We start from the raw sequence: 16,770 nt of genomic DNA, 5'->3' as shown, positions 1-16,770 counted from the left end.
GGGAGGCCTCTATCCAGGACTAATAATGATTTTGCTTTTGTTGCACTTCTTAATTAATTTTGAGGCAGCAAGAAAAGAAACTTATGGCAAAAATGACATTACCAAGGGTAAGCAAGTCTTCTGATACTATGTCATTTTATCACGGCCTGTTGAATACCAGGGACCTGGATGAAGTGATATCATATTAGGCTCCAGTTTGAGAGAAAAAAGGCAATAAACCTTAAGAGTCTTGGGCTGCTGCAAGGTCTACCAGCAGTCATTCTCTACCAATGAGGCTTGTGACTTTGGTCAAGTCAGTTAAGTAAGTCGCAGTGTCCTCCTGTGGCAATGAACACAACAGTACCCTCTTTAATTAGCCACAGGCTTAAACCGATGTATAAAAAAAGATGACTTCTGTGAGAGCATGTTGGCTTTGAAAACGGTCATTCAAATATGAAGGTTCTTCTTGATTCACCATGTAGCAGACTAACACTGGGAATCTTATAACTCATTTTAGACAAAACATCTAGTACCTTCCAGATGTGGTGATATGCCACTTCTGATACAAAAGGGGTTCGAGCTGTCCTCCACAATGTAGGCAGCCCAGTACTGACTGTTCAGCTTCAGCTTAATGGTTATATAAACCTCTTACATCCAAGAAATATCTCTTCTCTTGGCATCACCAGTCTCTCCTATAATGCTCAAACATAATACCACTCAATGAAGCTTTGTTAATGATAAAAGCAATTTATTTTATTTATTTTTTTAATGTTTATTTATTTTGACAGGGCGGGAGTATGTGCTCTGGCATAAGTGGGGGAGGGGCAGAGAGAAGAGGAGAGAGAATCCCAAGCAGGCTCTGTCAGCGCTGAGCCCAACACAGGACTCAATCCCACAACACTGGGATCATGACCTGAACTGAAATCAAGACATCCAACCGACTGAGCCACCCAGGCACCCCAGAATGATTAAAAACACAATCATAATGGAAGGCAACATTACATTACAATGACTAAAAGTGTGGGTTCTAAACTTGGACTTCTATGTTCAAAATCCTTGATCATTCTACTTAATCCTTAAAATCTTAGGTTTCTTTTCTTCAGTAGAGTGGATATAATAATAACAGAGCCTCTGCCATAGGGTTGTTGCCAGGATTAAATTCAGAGAAAATCCTAGCACCATGTCTGGTGCATAGTAAACACTAAATAAATTCTAATTTATTGATATGAATCTTTTCCTCAGAGGCTAGGAATTGCACTCCTTTTGCCTTTGACTATTGAATGTGATGAAATCACAAATTAATAGGCAATCTGGAAGGGTAGATCGTGTGTGGTTTAACAAGAAGTAACCCTGATGTGATGCATATACCATCACAAGCATCCAATAAGTATTACAGGTCAGCCACTGCCGTGAAAAGCAGACACCTGTTTTAACACAGGACAACCCTCTGCAGCCACAGCTGTCCCTCAGCCTGGCCAGTGAAGCACACAATCATATCTTTCTGTTTGCTCCTGTCCTTGTTCATGCTTACCAGGTACAAAGACAGGAGACTGGCCCAGCACAAGTCGGAAATAGAGTGTTTCACCCCCAAAGGGAGTGTGGGCAATGGTGGGAGAGCAACCATGAGCAGGTAAGCAAACCGTGAGTGGCCCAAGGCGGTGTGAACTACATGTACGCAAGCTACAGGAACAGGTGGCTCCCTGGTCTAGGTCCTCACTCCACCGTGCACCCCATGCAGTGTGTCCAGCCTGGGCCACCATTGGTTTTCTGTGTGTGTGTTTGATTTGCAAAACCCATGCCATCCTCGTGTGAAGTGATGGGAGCCTCCTGTCCCGGATGCTGCTGTCTCCCAGGGTTGTGTGCTTTGCATGTCTGAAGCCTTAGCTCACAGCTCTCCCATGGATTTCAACTTCTTGGTCAAATGCTTCTGGAGTTTGCAAAGTGGAAGAGATTGGAGGAAATTCATGTTTCAGGACTATCCAATCGTTTGTCAAAACAAATGCAAAAGCCTAGGACTGGTTCTGAGGGAAGGGCTTCAATGAGGGAAGATTCCAGCCCTGATCCCAGACAAACCAGGGAATTAATCTGACTTATTTTCAGTGGAACATCATCTGACAGCCAAGGGCAAACGCCAAGGCCAAACTAGCAAGGTGTAGAGTCAAGAGGCTTTTCATGAACTGAAATCAGGAAAGCTAGTCCTCCTCTGGCTACCATAGCTTTGCAGCTCCTTTATTTCTCTGTGTTCGGTGGCAAACACCCCCTGTTGCTGCGCTGTGCATGTTCCCTCATACCAGGTACCCCCAACTGAGCAGTGCCCAGTAATCTGGGTTGTTTAGAACTATAAGCATCAACTACGCTGTGTTGCATGAAATGAACGTGCTTTATTGCATGGGACTGGGTTTTAAGAAAAGGACTCTGGAGAGAAATACTGTCAAGATTGGCATTAAACGAGTACAGAATGCTGGAGCAGCCTTGAGCTGGGGAATCAATCACCGTGAACTAACTCTCCACGTCTAATTTGTTGTGCCATTTCCCCATCCACCTGTGGTACAAAACTGTGGAAGGGAAGCTCTTACAAATCAGCCTGGGCTAAAGTAAAGGGAAAGTGCAGAAAGTGCAGTGTGTACATGTGTGTGCACATGCTGAGAGCAGAGCCTGAGATCCAGCTGCACAGCAAGAAGATAACCCTGTTGAATCCTTTGAACTTTCACCCCAAGTATTGTATTTGCTTCCTCAGTAGTTGGCTCCCTCTGGTTTTCAAAATGATGTCTAACTTTCTCCAAGGATGACCGCATTGCACAACTTCTGGGGGTGTAATTCATGTTGCAGTCTGTGAAAATGGTGTGCCAAACTGTGCAGCATAGTCTGACCAATCATTTAAAGCAGCCCTGGATGAGAGGCTGGCCCACTTTGTCCCTGGCTCCCAGACAAAGCAATGAGAGCATGTATATCTGTATAGGCATATATGGTGCACATTAGTGTATTTGATGCCCTTATATCCATGAAGCCTTTATAGAGCCATGTTTGGATCTCAGTGTGTTTGAAAGATAACCCTCAATAGATCATTCTGTGGGAGTAACTCAACAGACTGCTATCGGGCCTACTGGTTTCCTTCCATTCAGATATGACAAAGTGCCATAATTCCTGTCGTTGAAAATCAATCAAACAGCACTGGAGTTGGCTGGACAAGGTGAAAATGACTGTATCGAATGTGTTACATTGCTACAGAGTGTAGAATCAGAGTGACTTCTGATTTGAAGCAATTGTCTAGGACGGGACTTCCCAAATTTGGCCCCCTACCAAACATACTAAGACAGAATCTGCAGTGTTACAAGTTTCCTAGGTCGTTTCAATTTAGCCAGTCCATAAACTGATATTTTGGAATAATCCATTTGTCTAGGAGGTGATATGCAGCTATTCCCAGCAAACGTCAGGTCTCAATTCTGCCATGCATTGTTCTTGGGAGTGTCTGGTCAATGCTTAGAACTCTCACATCTGATCAGCCCAGTGGTTAGATTTGCTTAAGACTGTCCTGATTGAGAATGGTAAGAAGGAGACAGCAGACAATGGGACACAGAGGTTAAGGGGACTCCAGATCAACTGGACCAAGCCTTCCTGGATCAGGTCCAGATCTACAGAGATAGCAATTCAACATATCTACACTGAGAATAGTCCAAGTTTCTCTATAATAACAAGATAATAGTTACCTTTGTTTCCTCACTTGTTTGGATATAGCCAAGGTAATGACAAGGGCTTATTACATCCTGGTGAGGCCTAGGAGACTAATGCATGCGATAGTAAGGATAGTTCTGTTGGAATGACCAACCTCAGCCCCACGGATAAGCATAATTCATTGAGAATAAATGGTTTTCCCTTCCTACTTTTTCTTCCTTACTATTTCTTTAGCATTGAATAAAAACTGATGGAAGAAAATGAAAGTGAATGGGAGGGAGAGGGAGCCCTTCAGTGTTCTAGAAAAGATTTCCTTTAGGGAAGAGAAAAGGCCTAGCAACACATAAAAGAAGAGGTCAAAATGTCTAAGACCATTGAGTATTTTTTTCCAACTTCATATTTGTTCACATAAATACACACATACACACACAATGACATTTATCCAGGAGAAATAAGTTTATCTTTTTAATTTACTTTTATTTATTTTTTACATTTATTTATTTATTTTGAGAGAGAGGGTGGGGGGCAAGGGACAGAGAGAGAGAGGGAGAGAAGGAAAATCCTAAGCAGGTTCCACACTGTCAGCACGGAGCCCAATACAGGGCTCAAGTTCATGAACCAAGAGATCATGACCTGAGCCAAAATTAAGAGTTGGATGCTTAATGCACTGAGCCACCCAGGAACCCTTTTTATTTTTTATTCTTTGAGAGAAAGAGAGAGAGCACATGCACATGCGAGGAGGGGAGGAGCAGAGGGAGAGAATCTTAAGCAGGCTCCATGCTCAGCCCAGAGCCCGACACGGGGCTCCATCACAAAACTGTGAGATCATGACCTGAGCAGAAATCAGGAGTCAGATGCTTAACCAACTGAGCCACCTGGGCACCCCCGGAGAAATAAGTTTAAAACGAATATTAAGAGAAAAGATATCAGAGAGGAGACAACTGCAATGTAAACCGTTTCTAAATAAGAGGTTAGAGTAGTTAATCCCAGTTTTCTCCCTCTGGAATTGAATGGAAGGGCTGGGAAAGAAAACCTAATCAACTTTTACAGATACTTTTAACATCCACTGATGAGGTCCTCTTTCTTGTCTGCTCCCACTCTTTCCCCCAGTTGCTTCCCAGGGTCATAGTCAAGCACATTTACTCTGCAAAGATCTGGGCTGGATCTCTGGCCATAACCAACCAACCAGCCCTGGCAGGGGAGTGCTGAGGGAAGCTCAAACCACCACAGAAACCAGAGGAGTGTGTCCCTGCACCTTATTTGCCTATGTTTTCTATGTTGAAGCTATGAACAGGACAGGACCTGGTGAATTCATGCCTGAACTCTTCTTCCAGAGCCAAGTTACCAGCAGGGAAAGAGTTTTACAGTACATGTAGCCCTAGAGCTGAACACTATTATCTTCCCTGAAACAATGACAGGGCCTTAGAGATAGTCCGTCACTTCCCCCTTTTCCCTCCACCCCCACATTTGGAAAAGACTAAGAACATTATATGTATCCATAGCACACTAGCTTCCTGAAATATTATGTTGTTTTCCTTTTATGTGAATTTATTTTTTCTTTCCGTCTGAATCTAGCATAACTTGTCATCTTTTCATATTTTCACAGTGGACAGTCTAAGTGTGTTTCAGATCAGAGACCTCCTGATTGCAGGAGAAGTGAAAGAGAGAGTCCTAAACAGGGAGGTGCTCTAAGAACCGGAAATTCTCTAAACCCTGTTATCGTGTGAGTTCATACTGAGAGAGTCCACCTCAGGGATGGCTAAAACCTCAACAATGAATGTTATTATCTCCTGTCTCAGCAGGGCCATTCCATCAGAGTGCTCACTGGAGTCTGCATTCTGAAGCACTCATGATGTATCCCCTGAAGGGGGGGGGGGGGGAAGCACAGACATTCTGAGCCTCTCAGTCTCTCTTTGAAAAAGAGCTCCCTAATCAAATGAAATAGACTGATCTACAGTGTCCCATCAGTGCTTGAAGGGAGGAGGGTGGTGCGAGGTTATTTTTACTGTTGCAATGTCATGATATCAACCACCTGAGTCACTGATTTTTACCTAATAGATGCAGCATCTAATTTTAGTGGGCATAATAAATGTCTACTAGGGCCTTTAGAGAATCTAGTAACAGTGATGTCATAATCACCAGGAACTCGGATTTCAAAAGCAATCCCAAATTGTGATGTCTGTGTTAAGATTGTTTTGCCTTTCATTAATTCAGTGATTTCTTCCTTGGTGTTATGCTCACTCATTAAGCACCTACCATGAGCCAAGCACTTACAGGACTCTGGAGATAAATAGATGACCAAGACTTGACTAATGCCCTTGCAAATCTATAGTCCATGGGGGAACAACATCAGAAAAGATAATTGCAATGCAGCAGTAACCCCTGTCCCACAGGAACATGTATGTGTCTAATTAAATCCTCATTTAATATCAGAAAGTACAGTTTATGCCAGTGCAAACAGAATTAGGAGTAAAATAAACAAAATAATATTAACCTGAATTGAGTTTTGAAAAGGACTACACACAGTTATACAAAATTCAGAGCCACAGAAGAGCAACGTTCTTTCTTTCTACTATGAAGCCAGCTAGTTTCATAATGATAGGAATGCTGCAGTAGTCTTCTCTTCATTCCTCCCCAAAGTCAGTTTCAAATTAATGTTCCAACTTATATTTAGAGACATTCTAAAACAGGTAACAATATCAGTTACTACCGTTGCTGTAATTATTATACATCAGACACTGTAGCAGTACCTTCTTATTGGTTATGCACTCAATTCTCCCAAGAATGACCTTTCCATAGTACAGATGAGGAAAATGAAGTCCAGGGATATCCAATAACCTAATATTAAAATGTTTTAGCGAAAATTCTGAAATCAAAGACCTTAAAACCTGGTTCCGGCACTAGTCAGTGTGACCTGGAGGTGCCATTTTACCTCCTTAATCTCTATTTTCTATAAAATGAAGATAATAATATAGCACTCCCCTTACTATATAATCCTGTGAAAATTAAATGAGATAATGCAAGCACAACACTTAGCAGACTGTGTGGCATACAGAAGGCATTCAATAGATTTTATTTAGTATTACTGTTACCCAAGGCTACTTAGAAAGTCCCTTTTTTTGTTTGCTTTTTGTCTTCTATTCTCCACCTGCCATCATGGATGTTTTCCCAACGGTCAATTCTGGAAAAGTATGTAAAATAAAATAGTAACATCAACAAAATTAATTCAATGGTATAACTTCTATGCTTTAAAATTCATGTTCTTCCATGGTTACCTATAAAAGCAGCTAACTTTTATTGGAGATACACAAGACACTAGTATAAGTGCTTTACCTGTATGATCTCTTATTTAATCTTTAAAAAGGTAAATAATAAAGTCCACACTGGAGACAAACTCAGTTTGATTCTGGAATTCACACTGTAACCACTATGATATCCGCCACCTGGGATAAAATCTAAATCCATGCACTCAGAATAGAGGGATCTTCCCACACTAACTCTAACTCTTTGACTTTTATTCCCTCTGTTTCAGTACATGTGTCTTCTTTTTCAGACACCCCAAATTTCTTACCATTCTCCAAACACGCTGACTCCTTTCTACAATTTCACACCTTCACATGCTGTGTTTCTACCTGGATTGCCCTTCCTTTCTCCTTGTATCCATCTTCTCCAACCCCCATTCCTGTTCTCCCTGGTAAACTCTTACTCAGTTTTCAAAACCCAAACCTAATGTCAATTCCTCTTTGAAAGCTTTCTCAAATTTCTACAATCTATTTTACATCTGACCAAACTCATAATTCTAAAGTATTTTGAGTTTACTTCTGATATTGCATGTTATCTCTGGTCACCTGTCTCTTCCCACTGAACTTAAGGTTTTTAAGGGCAAAATCATGTCTTGTTCAATTTTCTACCCTCAGAACCCAAAAGTGTTCTGGGACTGTTAATTCAGTCAATCAATCAATAATAGTACAAGAAAGAACTTCTCTGTATGTAGGTTGCACTGTTTTAGGGACCATGGGGTGTTCCAGAAAGTATGGAATAATCTCCACCCTAAAAAACTGACAATCTTAATAAAGGAACAAAACTCATTCTGATGGAAACTGCAGGAGCATTAGGCTACATTAAGGTGTTAAATCTGTGATCCAGGGGCACACTCTGTGAAGCATCTGACTCTTGATGTCAGCTCACAGGTCATGATCTCACCGTTTGTGAGTTCGAGTCCCACATCAGTCTCTGTGCTTATGGCTCAAAGCCTAGAACCTGCTTCTCATTCTGTGTCTGCCTCTCTCTCTGCCCCTACCCTGCTCACGCTCTGTCTCTCTCTCAAAAATAAATAAATATTAAAAATTAAAAAAAAGGAAATTTCTTAGGGAAATATTTTATAAGTCTGACAAAAAATTAGTTCAGCTAATGTCTTGTGAATGGACTAGAAATACTTAACTTTAGTAAGTGCCACAACTACACAAATATAAACCAGAGTCCTAATTTCCTTTGCTTATTTTTCCAAAATAATCACCTGTTCTTTTGTAAACAGAAAATTACTGTAAGTATATTCTACTTCTTTCAGCCTGTAGCATAATTCAAAATAGTAATGGGACTGCTTGGTTTCCCTGGCTCTCTCATCTCACTTTCTGTCCTCATCTTGTCTAACATCCTTTTTGGTGGGGGGGGGGGGGTTGGGGTGGGAGGGGAGGGCGGGAAAGGGGGTGGTCAAAATCTTTTGTAAGGCTGCTGTCCTTGTCCATGAAATACATATATATGATAATTTAGTAGTTATGTACAAATATAAATATTTGTATATATTTTGAGACAAAAGATTTAATAGCTTACAATTTCCTGTAAAAGGGAAGAAGGAAATCAGAACAGTCTCTGATATGACAAATACCACAAAGGGAGCAGCCTTGGAGTTATCAGTTCACACTCCTAAGCTCTAAAGGAAGAAGTCAATGCTAAGAGGCATACTCGCTACTTTTACACCCACAGCAAAATATGGATAAAATCTTGCAATGTCCACCGAATCTTAGTGCCATGTTCCCTCAGGTGGATAATACCAAAATAAGGGCAAACTATTCCACAGAGCTGAATGCTCTGTAAACTTGAATCACTATTGCATCTAACTCTATGTTTCATGAGTCATTTTGAACTGACTTTTCAATGTAAGGATTATTTATTTTTTTAAATGTTAATTCACCACTTATTATGCATAAAGCTCTATGCTTCATGCTAGACAAAGATCTATGAAATAGGGTTTCTACACCTAACAACTTTTTGTCATTGTACTTAACATGCCTTCAAAGGGGAGACTATGCTTTTATGACACTATGTCTTCCATCCTCCTAGAATCAGAAGCCAATGGAAAGACATAGGCTTTAGTATCCTACATATCAAGATTTTACACCTTAAATATTTTCTACCTTTGTTCACATAAATCCCATGAATCTCTGTAAGCATCAGCTTTAGAATCCATAAAATAGACATGATGTTGAGAACTGCCTCACATATTGTTTTGAGGAATTAAAAATAACATGTATATGAAAATACATATAGATGGATATTTTAAAGTAGTAAAATAATTTAAATGAGATCAGATACACATACAGAAGGCAGTATACTGCAAGAAAAAGACAAAAGTAAATATTAATCAGGAACATCTGTTATTTTTTATATGCACCTACCTAATTAATTTTCTGAGAAGCCAGAAAAAGATTTCTGTCATCTGCGGAACCAGGAAGATTGACATAAACAAGATAATAGTGTATAGGATACATGTAAGAAGTTGTTTGAATACTAAAAGGATAGAATTTCTTTTTTTATTGAGATAAAATTGACATATAAAATTGTATTAGTTGTAGGTGTACAACATAATGATTTGAGATATAGATGTATATATATCTCAAAATGATTACCACAATAAATTTAGTTAATGTCCATCACCACACATTTACAACTTTTTTTCTTGTGATGAGAACTTTTAAGATCTATTCTCTTAGCAACTTTCAAATATATAATAGATTATTATTAACTATAGTCACTATGCTGTACATTAGATCCTCAGGACTTATTTATCTTACAACTGGAAGTTTATACCTTTTGGATCTCTTCACCCATTTCACCCACCACCTGCTCCCTCCTCTACCAACCACCAATCTGTTCTCTGTATCTATTAGTTCAGGGTTTTTAGATTCCACATTTACATGATATCATGCAATATTTGTCTTTCTCTGACTTATTTTACTTATCACAGTGCCTTCACGTTTCATGCACATCATTCATATTGTAACAAACAGTGAGATTTCCTTATCTTGGGAATGGCTGAATAATATTCCATTGTGTGTTTGTATTTGTATGTGTGTGTATGTATATGTGTGTGTATGTATATGTATTTTGTATGTATGTGTGTGTATATATATATGTGTGTGTGTATATGTGTATATATATATATATACATATATATATATATATATATATATATATATATATCACATTTTCCTTATCCATTCATCTGTTGATGGACACTGAGGTTGTTTCTGTGTCTTGGATATTATAAATTATGCTGCAGTAAACATGGGGTGGTAGATATTTTTTTAAGACAGTGATTTCATTTCCTTTGGATAAATACCGAGAAGTGAGACTGCTGGATAATATGGTAGTTCTATTTTTAAATTTTGAGGAATATCCATATTGTTTTCCATAGTGGTTGCACCAATTTACATATCACCAACGGTGCATGAGAGTTCTCTTTTCTCCACATCCTTGCCAATGCTAATTATTTCCTGTCTTTTTGATTCTAGCAATTCTAATAGGTGTAAGGTGATATCACATCGTAGTTTGCATTTTCCTGACGATTAGTGATGATGAGCACCTTTTCATCTAACTGTTGGATATTTGGATGTCTTTTTTGTAAAAAAAACACATTTTGTCTATTCATCCATCAGTGGACATTTAAGGTGTTCCACATCTTTGCTACTACAAATAATGCTGCAGTGAATATGGTAGTGTTAATCCCTCTTTGAGATCCTTATCCTAATTCCCTTGGACATATACCCAGAAATGGGATTGCTGGATTATATAGTAATCTATTTTTAATGTCCTGAAGAACTTTCATACCATTTTCCACAGTGGCTGCACCAGTTTGCATTCCCACCAACAGTGCACAAGGGTTCCTTTTTCTCCACATCCACCAATACTTTTTATCTTTTTTTACGATTATTATCCATCCTGACATGTGTGAAGGGATCATATTGTATTGTACACTAAAAAAACCTGTTAAGAGGTAGGTTTCATGTTAAGTGTCCTCGCCACAAGGAAGAGAGAGAGAGAGAGTGTGTGTGTGTGCGTTCACCATCTGAAGCATCCCAAAGGGAATAGGACTGAAACTTTCTTAGCACTTCATATCTGTGGCAGGTGCCTATTTACATCCAGTAAGAAAAAATAATCAAAAATTACCTTAAGCCAGGAGCTTCATATAGATAATAAGCACATTGGTGGTAGATAACAACAAGGATTCAAACCTCAAAACTAAGGTACTCTTCACACATTAGATTTAAATTAAATATGTTAGGCAGAGGTACTTTAAGATCAAAAGGAATCTTTTTTTCTAAGCAGAAATCATTTTTTCAGCAACCATTCTAACAGTCTGGGGACACTTTCTTGTTCTACAGTCCCTCAGTATTCATCTCTGCAATCTTCAGGTCAATTTGTTGATAGAGAGCTTTGGAATTTATGATCAGGTCATTTTATGGATACAAACTTGGTTGTTATCATTTCCCTGGATGCTCCATAAGGATGTATCTTGTTAGCCCCTTAGTTTTTATGTGCACCTAGCACACAGACAGTATTGCATGTGTGACTCTGGATCTAAGGTCCTATTTGGGGCATATTGTTTTGCCTTTTATTTGAATTGGGCATATTAGTGAAGTTCCATAAGCCTTGGGTTTTGCATCTATAGTAGAGGTTAATAATACCCATTTACATCAGGCATTCAAGGAAAGCATTCTAATTTGTTTCCTTTCCCTAACACTCCCAGCCCACCTACTCTGCCCCAGACACCATACCAAGCATTGGAAATGCTCCCAGTTACTGCCCTTGGAGTGCTCAGGTTTAATCCAGAAACAGACTTGTAAATAAGTGATTAAAAATACCATGCAATAAGTGCTATATTATACAGCTGTTGTGAAGGTCAAATATAATAAAACAGATGAAAACACCTTGTGAGGTATAAAATTCTATTCAAAGGGGAGCTATTATCATTCCAGGACCCTCCTCTTCTTAGTCATCAATCCTAATCCTATGTTTTATTCAAAGCTTTAAATCAAGCTGGATTTTCCCACAAAGACTTCTCTGTGGTATCAGCCAATGGGTGCAAAATAGCTGTGTCTTCTTTTGTTCTCTCTTTATGAAATTGTAATCTGTGCTTTATAGTAATTGCTGGAGAAAATCATTAACATTTTGGGGAAAAAAATCCTCTAATCTTAGTTGAAGCACCTCAAGTGTAGAATTTACATCTCAGTATGAGGAGTAGTTTAGTTTGAGGTTTGAGTCTGAGTTGCTGAATTTTGAATGAAAAAAAAAAATAGCTTAACTTGAGAAAGAAAATGCTCTGATGATCCAACAAAATGCCTCTGCTTGGAACATGCTTTACATCCTTTGTTAGATGCTTTCTCTTTATGGGGATATGGGGCAAGTACCAGCTGTACTAGAACCACTGGGCACTTGAGTGACCCACCCTGAATGGATCGTGACATGTCCAAAAGGCCGCCTGTTAAACCAAAGACTAGTTAAAATAGAGCCAATGGTTCTCCTCCCACAAGGACTTCATTAGAGACTGAATGCCTAGTGAGAGACATTCTCTGAGAGGATTATCATAGAAGCAGGCAGCCCCTGCTCGATCACAGCTACTTAAAAGGGAGGCGAAAGTCCACCTCACAAGGTTGTTGGAAGGGTTTCAAGGGGTTGGGTGTGTGGAATTACCTTCTTTGCCATATATGCAACACATAAATATTAATTGGATTTTGTTTATCCATGTTATTTTAACATTTCCCAGTCTTTAAGGCCTCGTTAATCTCCACTTTATTTGCAAATCCTTCCTTGAAACTTCTTTCCCCAGTGAGCAACCTTTTGTCTAAATTCCTCCAGTACCAAGGACAAACGTCTTTTCTTTCACAATAGTTTTAGAATACCACTATATTCCTTTTCATCATTTTTTCACACCTGTTAAGATCTTAACACTGTATCACTGCATTACTAAAACAGCTTCTTAAATCTACCCTGGACACCACTATTTTGCTTGTGTCAATCTTCTTGGCTCCTTATTGCCGGAAGGACTAATTAACCTAACAGATGTTAATTAGGTCCTAACATATTCCTGAAGTAGGACCAGGACTGGGGCCAAACAAGGAATAGGGTCAATGGATGAAGCTGCAATGAGGGTTTAAAGAAGGTTATGGTGTTGATTCCTAAATTTAATTGCTTTTGTTGAGCTTGAGAAATACCAAATATATAAAATACTAAATAACAAAAAATAATTCCTGCACTTAAATAACATAGAAAATAACTCATGAGTATTTGTTTATATATTCATTCATCTATTGATCTAGCATGTAGATTTCATATATATTTAATAATTAGACCATTTCTCTGGTCAACTATATTAGACCATCTATCTATCCCAGAGTCTAACAAGTCCAAGGTTAATTATGAATTAGTTATTAAAATAGCAAAAGAAAGGAAAAGAAGGAAGATCATTATAGGTCAGGGGTGACCACAAAGAATTTTTACAGCAGACAAAAATGTCCCAACTCTACTCCTGATGCTTCCACTTATTCTCCATCCCCACCTAGTCAAACTGGACTACTGATTATCTTAGAATATCCTTATGGATTCCTGAACCTATGTCACTGCTATTTTTCCTGGATGTCAATGCCTACTGCTCCTTTTGGATTTTGCCATAATCTACTAATTTTTCAAGGTGTAGATTCAATCTGTCTCTTGTACGCAAGCATCATTTCCTGGCCCCTCCCCTCCTGCTGGAAAGTTTCTTCTTGTTGTGAAGTTTTGAATCCCTTGTGATCTGTACCCTATAGTTAGTTACCCCATGAACTACTTGTTTCCATGCTCCACAATCTCTCAGGCTTTGCCCTTAGCAACTTTCCAGCTGCCCATCTACTTCCTCATTTCAAGGTCCTAAGAAAAAGAAAAATAACCCTCCTATCAAAATACTATGAGTAACTCATATTGCTAGCCTTCTATGTGCATCTTTTCTCTTGCCCTCTTTGAGGCAAGTCTCACATCAGTAACTCGCCACCAGAATATCAAAGAGTACTGATGAATAGGGGCACCTGGGTGGCTCAGTCAGTTAAGCATCCAACTTCAGCTCAGGTCATGATCTCATGGTTTGTGGGTTTGAGCCCCGTGTCGGACTTTATGCTGACAGCTCAGAGCCTGGAGCCTGCTTTGGATTCTGTGTCTCCCTTTCTCTCTGCCCTTTCCCCTACTCATGCTCTGTCTTTCTCTCTCTCAAAAATAAATAAACATTAAAAAAAATTTAAAAAGTACTGATGAATCACAATCATTTGCAAAGGTATCACATATCATTTATTACCACTATTAGTTGAAATACCAAAATTTGCAAAATAGTGCAGATTTAACGTTATCCTCAAATTTACACCATTCTTTTTAGTGGTATTTCAAAATAAGTCAGAGAGAAAATAAGTGGGCTACATTTATTAGGGCTGTCCTTATATAGGACAACTGTCTTTTACCAGATCACAGCATGGGGAAAAAAAGAGGGGCTGAAAATTGCCATATAATATTTATATGGTTGTAAGCTTCAAGTGCCTTCATCATTGAGGCATCCAGTCATTATCTTTGACAAATATAAGTGCTTGATCAACCTGTGCTATTTGAGGTAATGACCAAAGAGTGATATAGGGTGCTTTCTTGAGACCTCAAAGTAGATGATTAAGAAGTACAAAGACATGGTAATAGAGAATGTAAATCAAATGACTAATGTTTCTACTTGAAAACACACATCATCACCAGGTAACACCAGAGGTTTTCTCTTCCGTGAAATAAGGGCAGCTCACTTCATAAAGCAAAGATGGGACATTGTACTGTCAGGAAAAATGGAATTGGAAATCATGAGATAGTATTGGTCCCAGGTTGCCATTATCTAACTGCTTAACTTTGGGCAAATCACCTATCTCACTGAGCCTCAATTTTCTTATATTTGGAAGGAGGACAAAGACATTGATCCTATCTACCCTTGACAATCAGTGTCCGGAAAAGTACTTTTAAAGCACTATGCAAATATAAGGTGATATTGCTTTGATTATTGTGTCTTTGGTAGATAATTCATTTTCATTTACTCAAGTGTTTTTGTCTGTACATATATTTCTAATGCATATGTCATCGCGGCCATTTATTTTTTTTGTCAGCAAGATGGCTATTTATATCCATTTATGCTTAACTGGGGAAATTTATATGGATGATTCTATCATTTTCTTATATATTGTGGTGTATTTCTCAGTGTAATTGTCATAATCAAGATGTCATATTTTAGGCAAGGCTCAGAAAGAAATTATTCCACCTAATTTAGAATGTCTGGATATAAACAATATCCAATTCCTCATTATCTTTTAAAAACTTTATTTCCATACTTTGCAACTCAAAATATATTGATAAAAAGGTTAAGAAAATGTACAGAAAATGGAACTGCAATTGGAAACTTTCTACTTATAATATTCTTAATTCATGAAATTGTTTTTTTGGCCTAGTATTTTCTGAAGTCATTCCAAAGACATATTTGCTAGTGACATTACAAGCTTAAAAAAATTTTTTTTAAGTATTTTTTTGTATTAGGAAGCTCATTATCTTACTATTCCTCTCTCCTGGCTGACCCTGGGAAAAAAAACTTCTAAGAATAAAGGTAGAAGGTGTCATTTTGGCAGACACAAATGTAAACAAAAAACCTAAGTCTCAAATAACATGATCAAAATGCACTTCCCCCCAAGAAATAAAGAACAAATTGTCATAGTAGTAAATTATACAGTATTATATTTGATAAAGGGTTAATTGGTACCTGGAAAGAGCACAAAGTTTTTATGTTTTTGTTTTGTTTTGTTTTGTTTTTGGCCAAATTGTCCTCCTTTCCAGGTGTAGCAAACCATGTATTCTGTTTCTTTCCTCCACTCCTCTTTCCTCCTCCTTCTTTTCTAATGTCCAAAATATTCAGTGGGGAAAGTCAAGTGCTATATAGACCAGTACGGAAAAGTTTGCTTTCCCTTTTCTTACCTCAGGGTCCTTAGGAAAAATGTATAATCCTGATGTTTAAAAAAAAAAAAAAAGTTCTCAGTAATAACAACAACAATAATAACAAAGATTTTACCTCAAGTGATTGGAAGATTTTTCTAAGGTTTATTTATTTGTTTTTTTTTTTTTGTTTTTGTTTTTTTTTTTGAGAGAGAGAAAAACAGAGAGACCATGAGCAGGGAGGGGCAGAGAGAGAGGGAGACACAGAATCCGAAGTAGGCTCCAGGCTCTGAGCTGTCAGGACAGAGCCTGACACAGGGCTCGAACTCACGAACTGTGAGATCATGACCTGAGCCGAAGTCAGATGCTTAACTGACTGAGCTATCCAGGCACCCTGGAAGATCTGATGGTGAGGTCTGCAGAGGTACTATGCTTTATAAAGTACCCTCACGTGTACCACCATTTAGTTTCTTCCAGAAATCATGTGAGGTGAGCAGGAGAGGTTTATTTCTTCCATTTTTTACCAAAGAACAAAGAGGTGCAAAGGTGTTAAGTGATTTGCCCAACATCACTGAGGGCCATACCTTAAACCCACATTCTGGGTCTACTATCCATACTGCCTCCATAAGCTTTCATCACTAAGAAGTTTCACTACACATACACACACACACACACACACACACACACACACACACACAGAGATACATATACATATAAATTACAGAAAAGGAACAAATACTTCCTTTATGATTTTCACAATAGAGATGAAGATCTGTGTTCTTGTACTTGGTTAATGAAATATGTACTAAGTACTATTGATTACAGTGAGTTTATAAAAAGATTGATTCATAAGACAAAACAGAATTTCAT

The 16,770-nt window shown here is 38.5% G+C and overlaps 1 protein-coding gene across 4 annotated transcripts in view; it reads left to right on the top strand.

Annotated features, from left to right (window-relative positions):
- Positions 1 to 16,770, top strand: part of GRM5 (glutamate metabotropic receptor 5) — a 528,255-nt gene that overhangs the window by 502,180 nt on the left and 9,305 nt on the right. For 3 of the 4 annotated variants that reach the window (XM_053900181.1, XM_053900180.1, XM_053900182.1), the window contains exon 9: positions 1,514 to 1,609. The exons of the other annotated variant lie outside the window; for it this stretch is intronic. In XM_053900181.1, coding sequence (XP_053756156.1) covers positions 1,514 to 1,609 — 96 coding nt within the window. The remainder of the gene's footprint in view (positions 1 to 1,513; positions 1,610 to 16,770) is intronic. 4 annotated transcript variants of the gene reach the window in all.

The sequence above is a fragment of the Panthera pardus genome, unplaced genomic scaffold (genome assembly GCF_024362965.1).
Source record: "Panthera pardus isolate Hobbes unplaced genomic scaffold, ASM2436296v1 HiC_scaffold_12, whole genome shotgun sequence".
Lineage (NCBI taxonomy): Eukaryota > Metazoa > Chordata > Mammalia > Carnivora > Felidae > Panthera > Panthera pardus.
This window is presented reverse-complemented; position numbering and strand designations above follow the sequence as displayed.